Consider the following 19,145-nt stretch of genomic DNA (forward strand, 5'->3'; position numbering starts at 1 on the left):
CTCTGAAGAAAGGCGAGAATGAACCCAGAGCCCCTTGGCTTGGCTGCTGCTTGCCACTCACGCTGTGGTTGCGCACTGAGCGCCTCTGATTGTGGGGACTGACTGGGGCGGTGCAACTAACTCACTGCTCCAACCCCCGGCCATCTATTCCTCGATGGATAGTCGACGGGGTTAGTTATCCAATCCATAGCACCAGCACACCAGAGCAAAGGCGAGTGTTAAAAAAAAAGCAGCAGCTTTTGCATCAGGATTTCTCCCACCAACACCACCCCCCCACCACCACCACCAGCACCACAACCATCACCATCACCCTCTCCCAACCATCGATGGGATCCAGATGTAAGTGAAATCGTACGAGTTGAGCTGCTTGCAATTGGTGAGTCTCGATTTAGTTGTTAATTACATCAGTGTGTGTGTGTCTGTCTGTCTGTGTGTCTGTCTGTGTGTGTGTGTCTGTCTGTCTGTGTGTGTGTGTGTGTGTGTGCATCTGTGTGTATCTTTCTCTCTCTGCATCACAGGAAAGAAATGAATGCAATCAGACAAACCCTCACCAGATCGCTGGATTGCATCGGTATTGCTTTCTGAAAATAAAGAGGGGTTTTCGTCCCGTACCCCCCCCCCCCCCTCCCACACCCCACACCCCGACCCCCCCCCCCCCCACACACACACACCCATTAAAACAATGGCTCTTGAATCCGAGAGGATGAAAGGCGTATTTATTTAATATATCTATCCATCCATCTGTTTATCTGTGCGTGTTGACCAAACCGCAATCCGAAGGGCACTCACTCACTCACTCACTGATTCACTCACTCACTGATCTTATCTTATTGTTCTCACCAACAAAAGCTTACAATCACTTAAAGAAAATGCAAACCTCCTTTCTCATCACACCCAAAAGAAGCGTCGGTGAATTGTTTTTTTTTATTCCGCCAGTAATTAGATTAAAGCAGGAATTACTTTCAAAAACATCCAGACTTACATGTTATGCCTATATATGTATATATATATGTACGTATACGTGTATACAGATTGCATTTAGCAGCTGGTCCCCAGGGCGATGTGCCTTTCAGTCTGTATGTTGCAAACTGTTCATGCTGTGTGCCATGTTTACAGCAGACACCATCGCTTTGCCCCTAATACATGTGTCAAATGCAGTGGCCTCACCGAGAAAATTGATCAGCAGCCCCATGTACTCTTTTCTTTCCTCCTCGACACACTTCCCAAACTGCTGGCTGCTTTAGTATTACAGCCCTCCAAATCTCATTCCCCATTGGAATAATAATAATAATTATACGAGTAATCCTTGCATTTGATGTAACGCCTTATCACGTCGTTGAGACCCCTCGAAACGTTTCATAGAATATACTGTTAAGTGAATTGATTTGTATATGTTGTGGGCAAAACACAGCATCCAATTGCGCACAGTGGTGTCCCACAAACAGTCATGGGTTGAGTGACCAAATTATATATTTATTTATTGCAGGTTTTATTACCCGCTGAAAGGAATCCGTCAATCGACTAACAATTGTGTGAATTACTGGAGACATTACCAGAATTTAAATGGAATTTTCCTTGTTTAATTATTATTATACCTAAAAAAACTTCCTCTCCTGCACAAAATAACATGAAATTATAGAATTTCCAAGACAGGGTTTTACAGTTCTCTTTCAAATATTATAATGCATTGCCCACAAGAGATCATTTTAATTTCACCCTTACCTCTTTCGAGATATTGAAACTGCTTTTCAGTCCGTACCAATATTTTCTTTCCTATTATGAAAGAGAATTGAATAGTTGATAGCTTTTGCAAGTAAAAATTGCAGTGTTTACTGCAATATGTTTGTTGATTTTTCACAGCAGCCTTGCTTTGTACCTTATGATGGGTAACCTGCTCTCTGTACTGTATCTTCCTAGTTTCTAGACTTCGCCAAGCCCATACAAACGAATTGATTGGAGACTCTCTTGAGTCACCTAGAGTGACTCCAATTTCCTTTCCAATCCTGTGGGAATGGTCGTTTCTGTGGGAATGCTTCTGACGAGAGGCTCTCGAAGGCACAGATGAGGTTAGGAAACGACTGCGTGAGAAACTCTGAAAACTGATATGATAAAACAGTGTTTCTGTGGTGCCCTTCTGCTTTTCAATAACCGTATTGAACAGTCTGCCTAAACTGTGCAATCAAAATCCCCACATGGAGTCCCTTAGTTAGTGGTTAGCGCGCTTGCCTCATAAGTGAGAGGACCTGGGTTTGATTCCTGGGTAGGGGAGAAACCTTAGGCAAGTTTCCTTACTCCACACACCTCTGTTTAGCTAGCAGTTAAGTAGGAACCCATTTGTTAGTTAACTGCTGGATCGCTTTTCGGTCGAGCAATCAATGGTCGAATAATCCCTCCCTCTACCCCCAAGAAATTGGTCACTCAATCTACGACTGTTTGTGGGACACTGCTGTACGCAATTGGTTGCCAAATTTTGCCTATAAAATACACAGTCAATCCACTTTACAATATATATTGTGAAGCACTTTGAGACGTCTCAACGGCATGATAGGGGGTTATATCAAATGCAAGGATTGTTATTATTGAACCCACAGCCTTCTCACTCAGAAACAAGAGTGCTAACAACAAGTTTCCTGACCTCATTCGTGCCTTCAGGAGGCACTTAGCAGAAGCGACGAATATTCCCAAAGGAACAGTGAGGAAAATTGGAGTCACCCTAGGCCACTCAAGAGAGTCTCCAAGCAATTGCTTTGAATGGCATTGGCTAACTGCTCCTAAGCTTCTGTTCATAATAATGCTGAACTACCTGGTGGAAGATTCACATTGTCTGGCAGGGGTATTCACTCTCCAGTTTTTCCTTTCCTTTCAAGTGTCAGCCTGACACAGTTGGTAGTACTCTCGTCTCTGAGTAAGAAGGCTGTGAGTTCAAGACCTGCGTTGGGTGATATTTTGGGAGCCCAGCTGGGTGTCTGACATGTGGAAACCCATCACCATGCATCCAAACCAAACTGAGAATTCCATGCATCCCACCTACAAGTGGAAATTCCAGTGGTAGATGTTGGCATGAAATGCACACTATCTCCCTGAGGGACACATCCTGCTTCCCTAATTCCGAAAGTATTAGGTGCAGGTTGGCAAGAGCCTATCCTTGGGACCCCAGAGTGTGGGTTGGGGTAATGCTTGTCGAGCAAGGACTACCTTAGGGCTTTGGATGATTCATTTCCCCAAGGTGACTGGGATGATCAATGAAAAATGGATATATAAGCAAAAAGTCGGAACAAAATGTGAGAAAAAGCTTAGTAAAGGACAAGCAAAGTCTTTGACCATGTGCAATTATAACCAAAAAACTTACACATCTTCAAAGCCCTTACTGCTAGCAATAAGAGGAATTTTATTCCTCACATCTTTCAGTTTATGAGTGGGTTTTTGCTTAGATAGGCCATATTTGTAATTAAAAAAATCTTTCACCTGTGCAAGTTCATTGAAACAGAGTCTTAATTCATTCAACACAGAGGGAAAGTGAGAGGATTAAGCTTTTAGCATTATTATGGCTATACAGTAAAGTCTGAATAAACACTGCTTAAAGAATTATCACGATCCAAATCCAGACTTGCAATGATTCCTTATTCATTAGATAGAATATTTAATTTAACAATAATCCTGATTTGAACATTCCTTCATAAATTACCATTTATTGAAACTACAGGTGTTCTGTAGCATATTGGTTAGAACCAGTAAAAGCACTTGCCTCCCAAGTGAAACCTAAGGCAAGTTTAGTTACTCCACGTGCCTCTGTTTACCTAGGAGTAAGTAAGAACCTGCTTATTAGTTGATTGGAGGATTGCTTTCCAGGGGTAATAATCCCTTCAAAAAAATAAATAATTTGGTCACTCAATCCATGACTATGCACAATACTATGCACTATACCAATATTTATATATACTGTACTACAACTGTTTGTGGGACATTGCTGTGCCAATTGGCGGCTGCGTTTTGCCCACAGGTCGAGCAGGGCAGGCGAAACAGGCCAGTGTTTGCTGAATGGATACACATCACAATATGGCAGCTGGGAGACATAAAATGATTGCTTGAAGCAATATGTTTTGCTGCATTGAAGGCTTCGTTTTACATTATATTAATGCTGTATTACTATTCTATCTCTGTCATGTGGCATTTTTAAATCAGCAACAGTGTTTGTAAATTTTGTTTCAGATTTCTCCCCAGGTGTATTTTTTTGATCTTCGCACTCAACCTGGTCCACGATGAGATTGGTGGAGTTTCACACGTGTGTGCTTATCTTCACCATCTGCTTACCCAGCCTGATAGGCTCTCCCATTCCCAGGGACCAAAAAAGGAGCTTACAAACATTTGTAGTTGCTACGGCTCAGCTGGAGGTGCTGGCAAACCAAACTCAGAACAGTGACCGTATGAGCAATGCCACAGAAGCATATGAAGAATCGAGAGAGATTCCTGACCCCTCATTAGGAACGCCAACTCCATCAGTAAGTCCTGGCATTGGTCAGGAAGAAGCAAAGCAGCAAACCGATAAGACAGGAGATAAAAGTTTACTGACTACAATCAACCTCAATGTTGTATTGCCCACCACACTGCTGCCATCTCAGAAACCATTCAATGTCAGTGCGAACAATAAGGATTTGAGTGAAGATTTGCAGCCCAAACCGAAAGATTTGATAACCACCTTAACTACAAGCTCCTCTTCTGATCACGCCAAGGAGAGTGGTTCACTTAGTCCCACTGCTTTTCCAACATTAGGATCACTGCAGCTACACAGTGTTACAGCCAACGACAGCACATCGACAGCCGAAGAACCAGTCAAGATTAAGGAAAACATGTCGTATCAAGTCACAGCTTCAACTGCATTCAGCCAGGTCACTAAAAACCTAAGTAGTTTGGAGACCACTTGGATTACTGACTCAAGCACAGAAAGCTTTGGGATGCTGAATAGCCATGACACTACTGCTTTACCTCTGACCAGCAAGACGGTGCTCACTGTAAGCACCGCACACAAAACTGTTTCTGTAATGAAGTCTGAAATGTCGGACGGCTCAGAATTCACCACTACAAATTCAGAGAGTCTGAGGAACAATGAAGTGACAGCAGCAATAACAAGTGAACCAGAAAGCAATTACCTCGCCTGGAAGACAATCAGCGGAAATTCAGACAAAGACATGAACGAAATCATGGCCACAACAGCAAATGCAGTTACAGACAGCAAGGCACCCAAAACCTTCCAGGTTACCTCAACACCCAGAGTTACAACAGAGATCAAGTTGACTATCAACCCAGCCCAGGTCTCATCAGACTCTACAGGGACTACATTACCTATAGAAACCATGTTGAAAACAGTCCATCCAATGCAAGTAACCAACTCAAGGGCTATGAGTGGAACCACTAAGAAACAACACAAGGGTTGGTCAGCAAGGCTAATAGGAAGAACAGGGACTTCTGGTATGAGACCTGCAATGCCAACAACACTTCTCCCTGACAAATCAGTCTCAGAAGGTACAAATATTCTTTAATTGGCAACTGTGCAGCAAGGTATTATTCCAACTAGGATCATGATACCCACTGGGACTTTAGGTTCTGGGTTGAGGATTTGCCTTGCGATTATTTCAGAACAGTCAAGCGTGTCTCTTCAGCGCTAGTTCAACCTCACAGAAACCCATCTATTAAATACATTATAACACATTCTAACATATCTCTCTGTACCATAGACTCTACATAATACTGGAGTAACAGCGTAATATATATGCTGGTATGGTGGGGTAAAATTACTGGTTCACCATTGTCTGACATCGCCTTCTGACAAACTCCAAATTTTAATTGAGAAAGCATGCAAAAACAGAGCCAGTGGAGAGCAACTCCACACAGCATTCCTTTGTCAAGGCGAAAAGAGAGCGTTTCCTGTGCAGAAATTTGCGTTAAATCCCCTGGGCACCTTATCAATCACTGGGAGGCAAACCCTCATCCAAGGAAATCGCCTAGGTCACTAAAAACGTAAGCAGTTTGGAGACCATTTCCTGGGATGAGGGGGTTGCCTCCCAGTCAGTAGAGAGGCACTGTGCTACCTTCTGATCTGCTCGTCTGCACACAAGTTTCCTCTCCCCCACTCAGCCTTCCCCACAGGCTCTCAGAACTGGTAAACCAATAGGTTGAAAACCCTGGGCCATCCTCGGCAGATTCCCACTGTTAGTAGCAACAGGAAGGCCTGTTACAATAGTAACTGTTTCAGACCGGGTAGATTATTGGCTTATCTAACTTACCCATCCAACTTCCCACAAGATCCATTTGATACATTCATTTCATCATCCAATAACTCTTAATTCCTTTCAATATATCTCAGAACTTATCTAGTTCCGTTTTGAAGCAACTTTGTATTTCAATGTAACATCACATATGCTGGGAGTCTTGGTTGACACACTTCAGTGCAGCACATAATTTTTTGATGTGACACACCTCATATATCCGTTAAACCAACTGCCCGTTCAGGTGAGAAGCTAAGTATGTAGTTACGTTATCATTTCTGACTGGAAGATAACACAAAGAGGTTTCCTTTAAATAATAAAGTTTAAGTCCTGCTAGTGAATGGAGTGAAGATTTTGCAAAGGAACACTGAATCATTCATCTCGTAATAAAGTTGTGTTCTGTTATATATAAAAAGAAATGTCTTGACACTTTTGCTGATATGAATAACTGAAGACAAATTGTTCTGATGTGAACAGTGGAACAGTGGAAAATCCAACCCTTCACAGTAATTAATTTGCAGAAAAGAGTGAGTAACATAATGAGACTTACCTCACCACTGGGATTCAGTTCTTTTAGCAACAAATTCTCATTTGATTCACAATATAGAAAAAGACTTACATAGAGTGTACAATACAGAAACAGGCCCCTCGACCCAACCAGTCTGTGCTGGTGTTTATACTCCACATGAGTCTTTAACCATTCCTTTACTCCCTCCCATACCCTTCTATTCCTGCTCCACATGTAAAGGTCTAGCTTCCTCTTGAATGCATCTACTCTATCTGATTCAACCACCACTTCAGGCAGCGAGTTTCACAATCTCACTACCCTCTCTGCGTGAAGTAATTCCTCCTATATTCTCTGTAGGAATGAGAAAAGACTATTGATCCCTTCAAGCCCGTTCCTTCTATAAATCATGTACAGATTGTTTAATCCAGACTGAACTCTACCTGATTTATTTAGTCCCTGGAGAAGTTCTGCTTTTCCTCCCTCCAATGTTCTGGTTCTGCTCTCAAATCCATGCCAATCCAATTTCCCTCTGAATGTTTGACTGAATCAGTAATTATTGTGCCAACTACATTCCATAATAATACAATTATCCTGAACTTGATTCCTAAATTGTAGCTTCTTTAGTTTATCTTCATCCCTCTGATACGTTCATCTAGAGTTTGCATAAATTGGCTTTGCACATCCACATAATTAAAGTGATAATAATAATGATACTTGCTTTTGATATAGTGCCTTATCATGTCTTCGAGATGAACCGAAGCGCTTCACAGAATATACTGTAAAAATAATTGACTGTATATTTTGTGGGCGAAACACGACAGCCAATTGTGCACAGCAGTGTCCCACAAATAGTAGTGGATTGAGGAACCGATTTTTTTTAAAGGAATTATTATCCCAGGAAAAGCGATCCACCAATCGACTAACAACTGGGTTCCTACTTACTGCTAGGTAAACAGAGTCATGTGGAATAACGAAACTTGCCCAACATTTCACCCCAGGTCTCTCGCTTGTGAAGCGAGTGCTCTAATCACTGAGCTACAGGACTCCACTAATTGGGGAAAATAAATTGAAGATCACCAGAGAGGCACTTGTCTCCATTTGAATTCATCCCTCCAGAATACAAACTCTACCATTATGCCATTACAACATTAAGCTGCTCCTTAAATGACTCTAGCAACCTGGCCTCTGTTCTGGGTGTTGACTATCTTCTGTGTAAATAATTGCTGTTGTTTCCATGTCACCCGCCCTGCCTGATCCACCATAGGTGCTCTGGCCTTCAACCTTTCTGCCCGCATCTTCTGGAACTCTATTACTCCCAATAAGGATTGCCTTATTTTCATGAGCACTTCATCACAGTCCTAACAATACACAGTCACTACAGCGCTTTCCGATGTCCTCCTGACATGAAAGGCTCTTTACACAGCAGTGTCCCAAAACGGCAATGAAGTGACTTGATTTGTACACAAAAGGAAAGAAATTCCCTTTGGGTCTAGACTCAATTCTATTTATGTAGCATTTCAGTTTCCAAAATTTGACAAATTGTTGAATACAGCCTTAATTTTTTCTGAAGGTCTCTTTTAAAAACTGCAGAAGATGACAATGTTAAAAACAATTTGCAGAGTGCAAAACTCTCTGAAACTTTCAAATGCTACTTTAATAGAATAAGTGTAGACCCAGGCGGAATTTCTCTCCAACAATTCCATGTCAGTTTCCACCTCTTTTCCAAAGCCCACTAAAAGCAATTATTTATGGCGCGTGTTTCTGAACAAAGTTTTCAGACCCATTAAAACAGTCTTTATTCTACCTTTCAGCTGACTACCTGAAAAGCTGTCCTGTTGAATCATTTATAATTAATGTCTTACGATTGATTTATTGTTGCTGGCACAAGTTTTAAATGTCTGCTTGCTACCAGTAGCTATAAATCTATCTCATAAGGTTATAGGGCCACTGTTGGAATCTTTATTTTACAGCCAGAATCTTCTCCTTTGTGGCCTATTTAATCAAGAAGTCACATGATGGCTGTAATAATAATAATAATACTTCTTTCATTTGATACACCGGCTTATCACATCCTTGAGACATCTCAAAGCGTTTTACAGGAATTAGTGTAATTGAACAGTAATTACTGCAAACTACTGAAAGTGTAGTGACTGTGAATTTGTAGGCAAAACGGCAGCCAACTTGTGCACCGTGATGTCCCACAAACAGCCGTGAAGTGAACAACCAACTTTGTCTGGAGGATTGTTGGCCAGGACACCGGGAGAAACTGCCTTGCTTTTCGAATAAGTACCACAAGATCTTTAACATCCTGACACCTGAATAGGCAGACAGGAAATTTAAAATCAAAACGCAGGTGGCAGCTGCTGTAAGGAATGTCTCCCTCAAGCCAAAAAAAGCCTCTCACTTTCGCTCAGTGCCTTGTGATGACCAAAGCGAAACTGAGAGCACACCACATAAGGCATCGTGGGTGTGAATCACACTGCACTACAGCACATTCTAACAAGCTGAAACATCGAGTCTCTCTTCCTAAATACCAGTGTGTTGCAAGTGTATGCTCAATTCTGATTGACAATGTGTCATTGAACGCTAATGTGTAAACTACTATCAATTCCTAGTAATGGTAACGATGCTTAGACAGCAAGGGATAGCTCATACAACTGGCCTACTACTTAGTGAATAAGCCTATCTATGCGAACTCATTGTATGTAATGCTTTATTCTCTCCTGATCCATTACATGTGTAGATTCTTGTGTACATGTAAACCTAGATGAACCGCCATCAATGTTGGAGCTAATCAATATCAATGAAACATGATCAGAAATCCATTTAAGACTGATAACAGAGAGACTTAGGGTTACAATATTCTGAAGTTCTTGGGATTTGAGGTGTTTAACAGATATTGGATAGGCTTTACGAGGATAATAACATCAGATCAGCAGAGATCCAGGGTATGATGTTGAATGGAACCATTATCAGAGATGCAGTGGATATATTAATGCACTAACCACAAAGGAAGTGTGTTGTGAGCAGTAAATCAGGAGCCTTCAAGCACAAGTTTTTGATGGCAAAGAGGTTTGAAGCAGACTTACCATCTGTCTAATTCTGATCTACGTTTACCAGTGAAAATCTTGCTTTTTTTTTGAAAAATAACACATTCAGTTCCAGTATGAGCTTAATTTTTTTTATTTTTAAAATCTTGGCCCTTAATCTGTTGTTTCAAAATTTAATCTCTTGGCTGTATTTTCATTAAATTTACTCTTAATAATAATAATCATTGCATTTGATACAGAGCCATATTACGTCATTGAGACGTCTCAAAGTGCTTCACAGAATACACTGTAAAGTGAATTGACTATATATTTTTTGGGCAGAGCGCGGCAGCCAATTACTTATGGTAGTTTACCCTCCAAAAATCTTACGTGTTCTCTTAAGTTGGAAGCCAATTTTCCACAGTTCTTAAAAAGACAATAGAATAGCGGTCACTGTTCGGGGAAAATTCCATTCAGAGTTATACACATCATCTTCGCTGTGGTCCACTAATGTGATTTCCCATTATACAGCAGTGTGTATATCAGTGGATATAATACCATGGCCAAAATCATGGCAGAAATCACTGCATATTATACTGAATGGAATTGTTGCCCCTGTTTGTTCATGGGTATTAGAACACATTGGGTGTTATTTCAAAACACTTTTAATTTGGTCCAAGGATGCAATTATTGACCAGTTAAATGCAACCCATTAACCTCTAAGCTGCTGTGAAGTCAATGCTTTTGGCTTTGGCCATTTTAACATTTATGCACTTGGGCAAGTCATCTATCTTAATGGTCCTCAAATGCAGTCAGTGCTGTTAAAAGCTGCATAGCTCCAAGATGGCTCAGGCTGCTATTTCGGTTTCTTCTCAGCTGTGTTCAAATTCGACATGTTGGATTTAAGACTCAAGAGTTTGTCGCTGTGTGATCTCATTCTTAGTAGCTGTGAATTTACGGCTTGCTGTAACACGGAGAAATTGTAAATTTGTTTTCTATTTTTATCATGAGGTGTTTGACTCATTCTTGTTTTGCAGTCTCATTGCACTTGCCATATCTACTTGCCGCTGGGTCTTTTGTTATTGATACGTCTGGGATATAGATGCATTTCTTCAACATTGCATTAATTATTTTCCTCTGTTATGTTGCCCTGTTTTGTGCACACTTCTAGGTTTGTTAACTACTCTTAGCTCATCATTTGCTCAATTGCCCTTGAGTCCAGCCCTAGATAACACAGCAGCAAGCTTAACTCTCAGTTTGAGTCTAGAAAATTAATTTCTCCATTTAGTTGACCTATTATTACTTTCCTGTCCTGTTTGCTAAATGCCTTTGGTCCTTATAATTATAATAATCCTTACATTTGATATAACTCCTTTCCCATTCGTAGGACATCTCAAAACGCTTCACAGGATTTACAATATAGTATAATGACTGTTTTGTAAGCACAAAATTTGCACACAGCAGTGTCAAACAAAGCAACCTGAAGTGAATGGTCAATTTCTGTTTGGGAGATTGATGGCCAGGGCACTGGGGGAAATCTCTTTTTCAATAACAACGTGGGATCTTTTAACTTCTACCAGAACAGGAAGGTGACACCTCAGTTCCCCAAGCGTTCCCCAAGCACTGCACTGGAATGTCTAGTGTTTGTGAGTCCCAAGTCCTGACGTGGGGCTTGAACCCACAACCATTCTGATTCAGAAGCGAGAGTGCTACCAACCGAATCACGCTGATGGCATTTGCTGAGAGTGTACAAGGTTCTGCATTCTTCGTTGATTCTGGTACATGTTCACTGATCCCACAGATGTGGAAGGGTAGAGGCTGCAACTTTGTTTCTCTCTAGTTTTCAGATTGTGCTGCAGTACATTGCACAGTGCAGTTACTTTTTAATCCGGTGTAATTTGGCATATCCATTTTGTTGCAGTCCACATATATGTTTCCAATTTGGTTACTGCTCTGTCTGCAATTTTCCTTCCTGCTGAGGTTTGGAGTATTTTGTGAAGAATGAGAGTCAAACTATGTGCCAGCCTAAGATTGACTGCTTTTTATACTTGTTACAGCCCATTTAGCATTTGCAGAGTGGGAGTCACTGCCTCTTTACATTAGTGTAGTGTGAGGGGAATGTTTAATTTACCGTATAGTCTATCCTGACACTCCAATGCAGTGCTGTGCTTTGAACGAGACATTAATCCCAGGTTCCGTCTGCCTGTTTAGTGGATGTTAAAGATCCCTTGGTACTGTTCAAAAAGAGAACAGAGTTTTTCCTGGGGTCCTAACCAACAATTCCAAATAAAATTGATCATTCACTCCATGACTGTTTGTGGGATATTGCTGTGTTCATCCACAAGCTACTCACAGTCACTATACTTAACAGTATATCATTAGTGAAGAGCCTTGAGATGCCTTGACAATGTAATAAGGAGCTGTATCAAATGCAAGGATTATTATGGTTCTTTGTTATGCTGCTGCTGCTGCTGGAATAGTAATTCTGCTGTCTTCGCTTGTGTTTGTAGTTCTTGGGTTGTTCTCAGGTTATGTTATCTTCTACCTTTTCCTTGGTTAGATCATTTGACAATTCTATTTGTAGTTCACCCCTGTGTTCCATCTCCTCTTTGTCACATAAGGGTCAATATATTTTGACTGCAGAGATTAGAAGAAAGACTATGAGTGCAGGGAATCTAAACACCAAAAGAAAACATGTTGGAAATGCACAGCAGATAAAGGGAAAGAGAAACACATAGTAAAGTTTTGTATGTTACCCTCCTTTAGAACTGAAACTTACCAACCTTCACATTCACCACGGCTTAACTCAGTTGATAGCACTTTCGAATCTCAGTCAGAAGGCCACGGGTTCAAGTCTCACGTCAGGACTTTGAGCTCATAAAATATACACTCCATGCACTTTACAGTATACAACAACAACAAGATTCCATTTATTGAGCGCCTTTCACGTCGGGAGGACGTCCCAAGGCGCTGTACAGTTGGGTCAGGACCCGAGCAGGGGGGAAATGGTCAGGGTGAGGGGAGGGAAGGGAGGGAGCGAGGAGGGGGTAGAGAGTCGAGAGGGGAGCTGAAGGCTCGGTCAAAGAGAAAGGTCTTGAGACCGGCCTTGAAGGAGGAAAGGGAGGAGGCGGCGAAGGCACTGGGGGATAGAGTTCCAGAGCCTCGGGGCTGAGAGGCTGAAGGCCCGGCCACCGATGGTAGGGCGGTTGGGGCGGGGGATGTGGAGCAGACCGGAGCCAGAGGAACGGAGGGTACGGGCAGGTAGGTAGGGGGATAGTAGGTCGGAGAGGTTCGAGGGAGCAATGAGGATGAGGATCTTGAATTCGAGAATTCGTATATTCCGTGAAGTGCTTTGAGAAGTTTCAATGACGTGATAAGTTTCTATATGAAATGCAAGGATTATTAGTACAGTCTAGACTTATACTGGTTTTATGTAAATTGTTTTGAAAGAACTACAGAAAACCGACTTCAAAGTTAAGACTTCAACAATTCGCTAACTTCTGGAAGTTCTGAAATGTTACATCAGGAGAATGAAATCTAGACCCGGATGGAATTTCTCCCCAATATCTCATCTTCTTCTCAAGCACTTTCAGATACTGATTTTGCTTGTTGTCAATCTCTCATGTTCTTAAGTTTTGATTTCACAAACTCTATGATGTCAGGTTGTTCCGTGAGGGGGTGGGCAAGGGGGAAATTCTGAATGTCTCATTATGTTCAAATTTAAATGTTGATCTTCTTTTCGAGCAGCAAATAATGCGATGCCCACAAAAGAGAGACCCTCTGCAATACCCACTGAGATGATGCTACCCACCGCTAAGCCAGGAACTGCAAAGATGACCGAGGAAATGACAGCTGGAAACCCAGCAAGACAAGTCACATCACTAAAAGCCAACGAGATGTCTGAGGTTACAGATCCAATGCTCGTGCTGCTGACAACAAATACACCATCTGCAAGGAGCACAGTGCCACCATCAAGTGCGCCCGAGGAGCTTGGATCAGAAGGTAGATGTGTACGCTTTGTACTCTTGAAAGTAACACCAACAAGCAAAATGTTATACTGCAAAAACTGAAGATGTGGTATGATTGAAATTTATTTATTTGAACACACAAGTTAAATATTGAATAATAGGCCTAGCAAAAAACATTCTGCTTGCACTGTGTTCATATCTAGTTTTACACCACAGTTTGTTTGGGAATATCACAAAATAAATTCCAAGATGTTTTCTAAATGAATGAATGAATGGACAGACAGACTGACAGACAGACAGGGTCAGTACAGTATAAGAAATCCAGTAGGTGAGTTATTGTAGCTCTCCCACAAGGAAGACTTTCTCTGGTCTTGGCTGAAGTTCCATTGAAGTTAACGGAGGAGCTGGGACAGTGCCCTGGAACATCTTTTTGATGTGAAGGGCACTATACAAGTGTAATTTGTTGTTCTTGCTGTTAAGCTCACCCCTTGGTTGCAGTTCCACATTAGTACTTATTGCTTGCTGCGTCAGTGGGGGAGACTGAAGTATTTAAGTGTTCTGGGGCGCAACCGCGGGAATGGCGCTATATAAATGCAAGTTGTTGTTGTTGTATGTTATTTTGTAAAACTGTTTTTCTCAGCAATGACCGTCTCGACTGCTTTCTCCGAGCATGGACCAGCAGTCCCGGTTGGAAATGACGTACACCCCTCCACTGTGGAGGAAGCAGCAAGCCCCAAAACAATCCTAACAGCCACACGGATGAGCCCTACGATAACTCCAGAAACACCAGAAGTGCTCATGACAAAACCTTCTACGCTGTCACCTGTGCTAAGGGAAAGCACGTGGGCATCTTTAGCAGCGACCACAGCCCCATCTATGCAGCACCCAGAGCCACCAGCTTACACTTTGGAGACGGCAGACTCAGAAGGTATGACTGTGAGCTTTGCTCAGTGTGTGTGTGTGTATGTGTGTGTGTGAACGATTTTGTTAACCGATTTTAATAATAATAATAATACATGTTATATAGCACCTTATCATGTCATTGAGAAGTCTCAAAGCGCTTCACAGGATATATTGTAAAGTGGATTGACGGTGTATTTTGTGGTGAAACGCGGCAACCAATTGCGCACAGCGATGTCCCACAAACAGTCGTGCGGTGAGTGACTAAATTTGTTGGCATTCAATTTGTAGATCGATACGTTTCGTGATCATTAGTTCCTTGTTTCTTAGGTTATAATTACTTGGGACTGCCACATCAATAGTACTGTATGTACAAGCTAGTTTATAATAATATCTGGTTTGTTACAGATTATTGTCTGTATGTGCTTGTGAGTCCCTGATTTTTGTGATGTTATTTTTTGATGTTACTTTTCCCGGTTGATATTGATACTAGTTGGTCTTTACATCAACATTGAAGTGTTTACAAATTATCCAGTGGATATGTTTAGTTATATTGTTATGTCGAATCAGGTATTTTGATTATGTTGGGGCTGGACATGATGAGGATTATTATAAACATCATTGGCAACTTCTGAGCTGCCTTTGCTGTTCGGTGAAATCAACATTTTATGCATTTGAATTAAATAGAGATGGGACAAAATGTATATCCCTCACACACGAGCGAGAAAATGCAATAGAAGGGTATTGAAGGGGAGAGGGAATTAGGATAGGTGGAGGCTCATGTGGAGAATACATACTGGCACGGACAAGCTGGGCCAAATAGCCTGTTTCCGTGCTGAACTGTCTATGTAATCCTATGGAAAAATAGTTGACTTTCCAGCATCTCTAAAGGGCATCTGACTTTTCATCTGCAAATGCACAGAACTTATGAAGAATTGTGGTCAATTCATATGCTTTGCACACAGGAAGGAACCTTGAGAACAATCTGAATTGTCTGATGCTGAAATAACAGTAGCAGAGGCCGGGAAATATGTTGAAATAACAGGGAACTTTGCTCCCAGCCTTAACCCATCCCCTCCACATACACACACCTACCTCTGGTTCTGGTGCAGTTATTTGGGTGGCGATTGGGAAGAGAGAACTGGCAGTGGGAAGAATTCAGCCCATTGGTGCATTGATCTGCATTTACCATTTAGAATTTTATCCTTATGCCTCTGTAGATCCCCTCTGAGTCATTTTCTTTCGAGCCTTAAGAACTACCGTGTCTAATCGTTGCTTATTATAGCTCAGAAACTCCCTTACTTACTGCCTTGAGCAGACAGAGCATTTTTCTCCTCCATTTATCGTCACTTTCTGCTTTCTATGTCTAAGACACTTTTTACTCCAGCAAGACAATTTTAGCGAAAATTGTAGGAATTTCATTTAGTCTTGTTTAAAAGTCTCCTCATGCCCAACCAGCCAAGAAAAGCGCTGTTGGTTGTATGAGAAGCAAGGTACCCACCCCACCCGCTCAACTGTAAAGAGTGGGTGTGAGGAGTGGGTGAGGAGGAACTCAGTTGAGAAAAAGAACATTAAAGTAATGAAAAATTCTGACATGTTCTATGTTAATTTATAGGATATGATGTATAATTAGTTAATGTGTTTGAAGGGGCCCCAAATAATTTACCCCAAAGGCTTTTGATGTCAATGAACCATAACTGTTCTAAATAGAATAATGATTTGGGCTGAACGGTTGTCAACAATTATAAGCTTTAAAAGCGCATTAACTTCACAAAATATTACTGGATCTGAGTGATTCAAAAAGCACTCAAATATTCCAAATACAAGTACGAGTGTATGATGCGTCTATCTGGAAATACAAAAGTGTGGTTGACGGTGTATAAATTCATCTTGACCTTACAATGCAAAGCTATTTGCATTTATACGGTGCCTTTCACATCGTGAAGATGTCTCACGAAGTGCTTGACACTTTGGGGGCCCGAGCTTGGGGGTGAGCCGAAAGGGGCGGGGGTGGGGGGGCAATGTTGACCAAAACCACAAGAGAGATGTCTTGATAATACCTCCCCAATTATAAAAAAAATTGGTCTTTCCCATCTGATCTCAACCTTCCAGAACACCCACTCTACTGTACCCTTCCCATCACAGTGTCAAGCTGCTTTTTAAATGAGTGTCCTGTCCTCTGCTACCTTTCCTGGCAAACCTGTTCCAGTCATTCATTACCCAATGAGTTACCCTCTGAGTACAACAACAAAATTTCATTTGTATAGCGCCTTTTACCTCGGGAGGACGTCCCAAGGCGCTGGACAGACAGTTATCTGCTTGTCTTGGATACATTGTACATTGCTCTGCCACTGTCAAGCACTCTGGGACGTTACCCTGGGTGTGTGTGTGGGGGGGGGGCTATATAAATGCAAGTTGTTGTTGTTGTCTGTTGTCAAGGTTCTTTGAAGAAAAAAGCACCTGCACATTTACTGAGGAGAGAGGGTCTGGACAGTAGATTGAATGCAACAGAAACGAGCAGCAAAATCACGGTATGGGTAGTGGATGCAAGGGAATTGCTGAAGGCTTGGATGGCTGAGCATGTGATTAGCTTAACAAAGTAAAGTCATTCATAGCATATTCCTTGCTTCAAAAAATGAAGTTGAATTCTATAGTTAAATATTTATACAACGCCCACGTGAAAATCAAACAGAATGATCCACAGAGCAGAAATGTAGGTGAAAATTTCACGAGGAAGGGTTGTAACATTTTTATATATGTGTGACCTATGTTATTATTATGAAGTTTAATTTGTTTTCGATGGAAGGATTCCTTGTTTCAAAATTTGTTTATCAAGAAACGTAGCAACATAAAAACTTGCCTTTGCAGCATGATAAATAATAAATAAATCCTCACATTTGGTATAGCTTTAATAATAATAATAATCCTTGCATTTGATATAGTGCTTTTCATGTCTTCTAGACGTCTCAAAGCGCTTCACACAATATACTGTAAAGTAAATTGGCTGTATATTTGTGAGTGAATAATCCCTCCCATCTAAAATTTGGTCACTCAATCCACAACTGTTTGTGGGACTTCAAGATCCTCACTCTTGTCTTCAAATCCCTCCACTCTTCTGCACTCCCTACCTCTCTGACCTCCTCTCTCCTTAAAATAATGCCGGTTGCCTTCGTTCCACCGGGTCTGGCCTCCTCCTCGTCCCCCGAGTCCTCCGCTCCACACTTGGCGGCCGTGCCTTCAGGCACTATGCCCTGAGGCTCTGGAACTCCCTTCCTCACTCCCTTCGCCTCGCCTCTTCTCTTCCTATTTTCAGGTCTCGGCTGAAGACCTTTCTTTTCGATCGCGCCTTTGGTCACCTTCCTTCCCCTCTCCCTGGTTCGGCCCCGGGATCCGTTACTGTGAAGTGCTCTGAAACGCCGTCCGGCATGGAGGGCGTTATATAAATCCAAGTTCTTGTTGTTAAAACTCGGCAGCCAATTGCACACAGCAGCGTCCCACAAACAGTTGTGGATTGAAGTGACCAAATTATTATTGTTTTTTTTCTTGAGGGATTATTATTGTGCGTGTGGAGTAAGAAAACTTGCCCAAGGTTTCGCCCTACCGGGAATCAAACCCAGGTCTCTCGCTTGCAAGGTGTGTGCTCTAACCATGGAGCTGTAGGACTCCACGACTTTCACGTGCAGAGGACGTCCCAAAGTGCTTCACAGGATATCTTGTGAATCTTTATCAAAAACTTTCATGAAATGTATTTATAAAGAATAGCCCACATATCATAATTAGTATTTTTTTCTATGTGTTCCTGTTCAAGGACATTCAACAGATATCGCACAGTGTAGATCACAAAGTACTGAAGGTCACAAAACCTCTAAATAGAGCACATTTTGATATTTCTTCAGTTCTTCTTGTAACTGATAAAAAACATCTAGTCCTTTTCAATTTAACATTTGTCACGTATGGCACTGACAGCACATCCTGAGGATCACAGGTTGTGTAATTTTTTTAAAAGGCAACTTGGCAATTTTATTGCACAGCCTAAGAGAGATAGAGCTCTAATCCCTTCCAATTGCGAAATTTGAAAAAGGATTGAAATATAAGGGGAAGGGGGGAACGAGAGAAAATTTGCAAGCTACTGCAAACTCAGCTACAAAATTGAAATACTTGAATGCTTGTCTCAACAGCCTAATATGCTTATATTTTCTATTGTGCAGCATACGTGAAATGCTGTTCAGCTAATCTGTGATAGACTGCAAATTATCATAGAGCTTCACAGAACATGAATCAATCTTTACGTGATCTCCCGCCATCCGCACCACAATTTAAGAATCGTGGGGGCTGTAGTGCTGCCATTTGCTTGAAATGCAAATTAACAAAGGATTTTCTGTATTCCCATCATTTCACTCTGTGATACTCGCATTCTTCAGATGAGACGTTAAACTGAGGTCCCGCCTCGTGACTGTTCAGGTGGACGTGTAAGCCA

General features: G+C 41.6%; 1 protein-coding gene across 1 annotated transcript in view; it reads left to right on the forward strand.

Moving 5' to 3' along the window:
* The first annotated feature begins 277 nt into the window (after positions 1 to 277).
* Positions 278 to 19,145, forward strand: part of armh4 (armadillo like helical domain containing 4) — a 41,218-nt gene continuing 22,350 nt past the window's right edge. Inside the window, exons 1-4 of the mRNA XM_007893428.2 lie at positions 278 to 376; positions 4,210 to 5,520; positions 13,548 to 13,802; positions 14,409 to 14,696. Coding sequence (XP_007891619.1) covers positions 4,260 to 5,520; positions 13,548 to 13,802; positions 14,409 to 14,696 — 1,804 coding nt within the window. The 5' untranslated portion in view covers positions 278 to 376; positions 4,210 to 4,259. The remainder of the gene's footprint in view (positions 377 to 4,209; positions 5,521 to 13,547; positions 13,803 to 14,408; positions 14,697 to 19,145) is intronic.

This window comes from Callorhinchus milii, unplaced genomic scaffold (genome assembly GCF_018977255.1).
Source record: "Callorhinchus milii isolate IMCB2004 unplaced genomic scaffold, IMCB_Cmil_1.0 Scaffold9, whole genome shotgun sequence".
NCBI classification, from domain to species: domain Eukaryota; kingdom Metazoa; phylum Chordata; class Chondrichthyes; order Chimaeriformes; family Callorhinchidae; genus Callorhinchus; species Callorhinchus milii.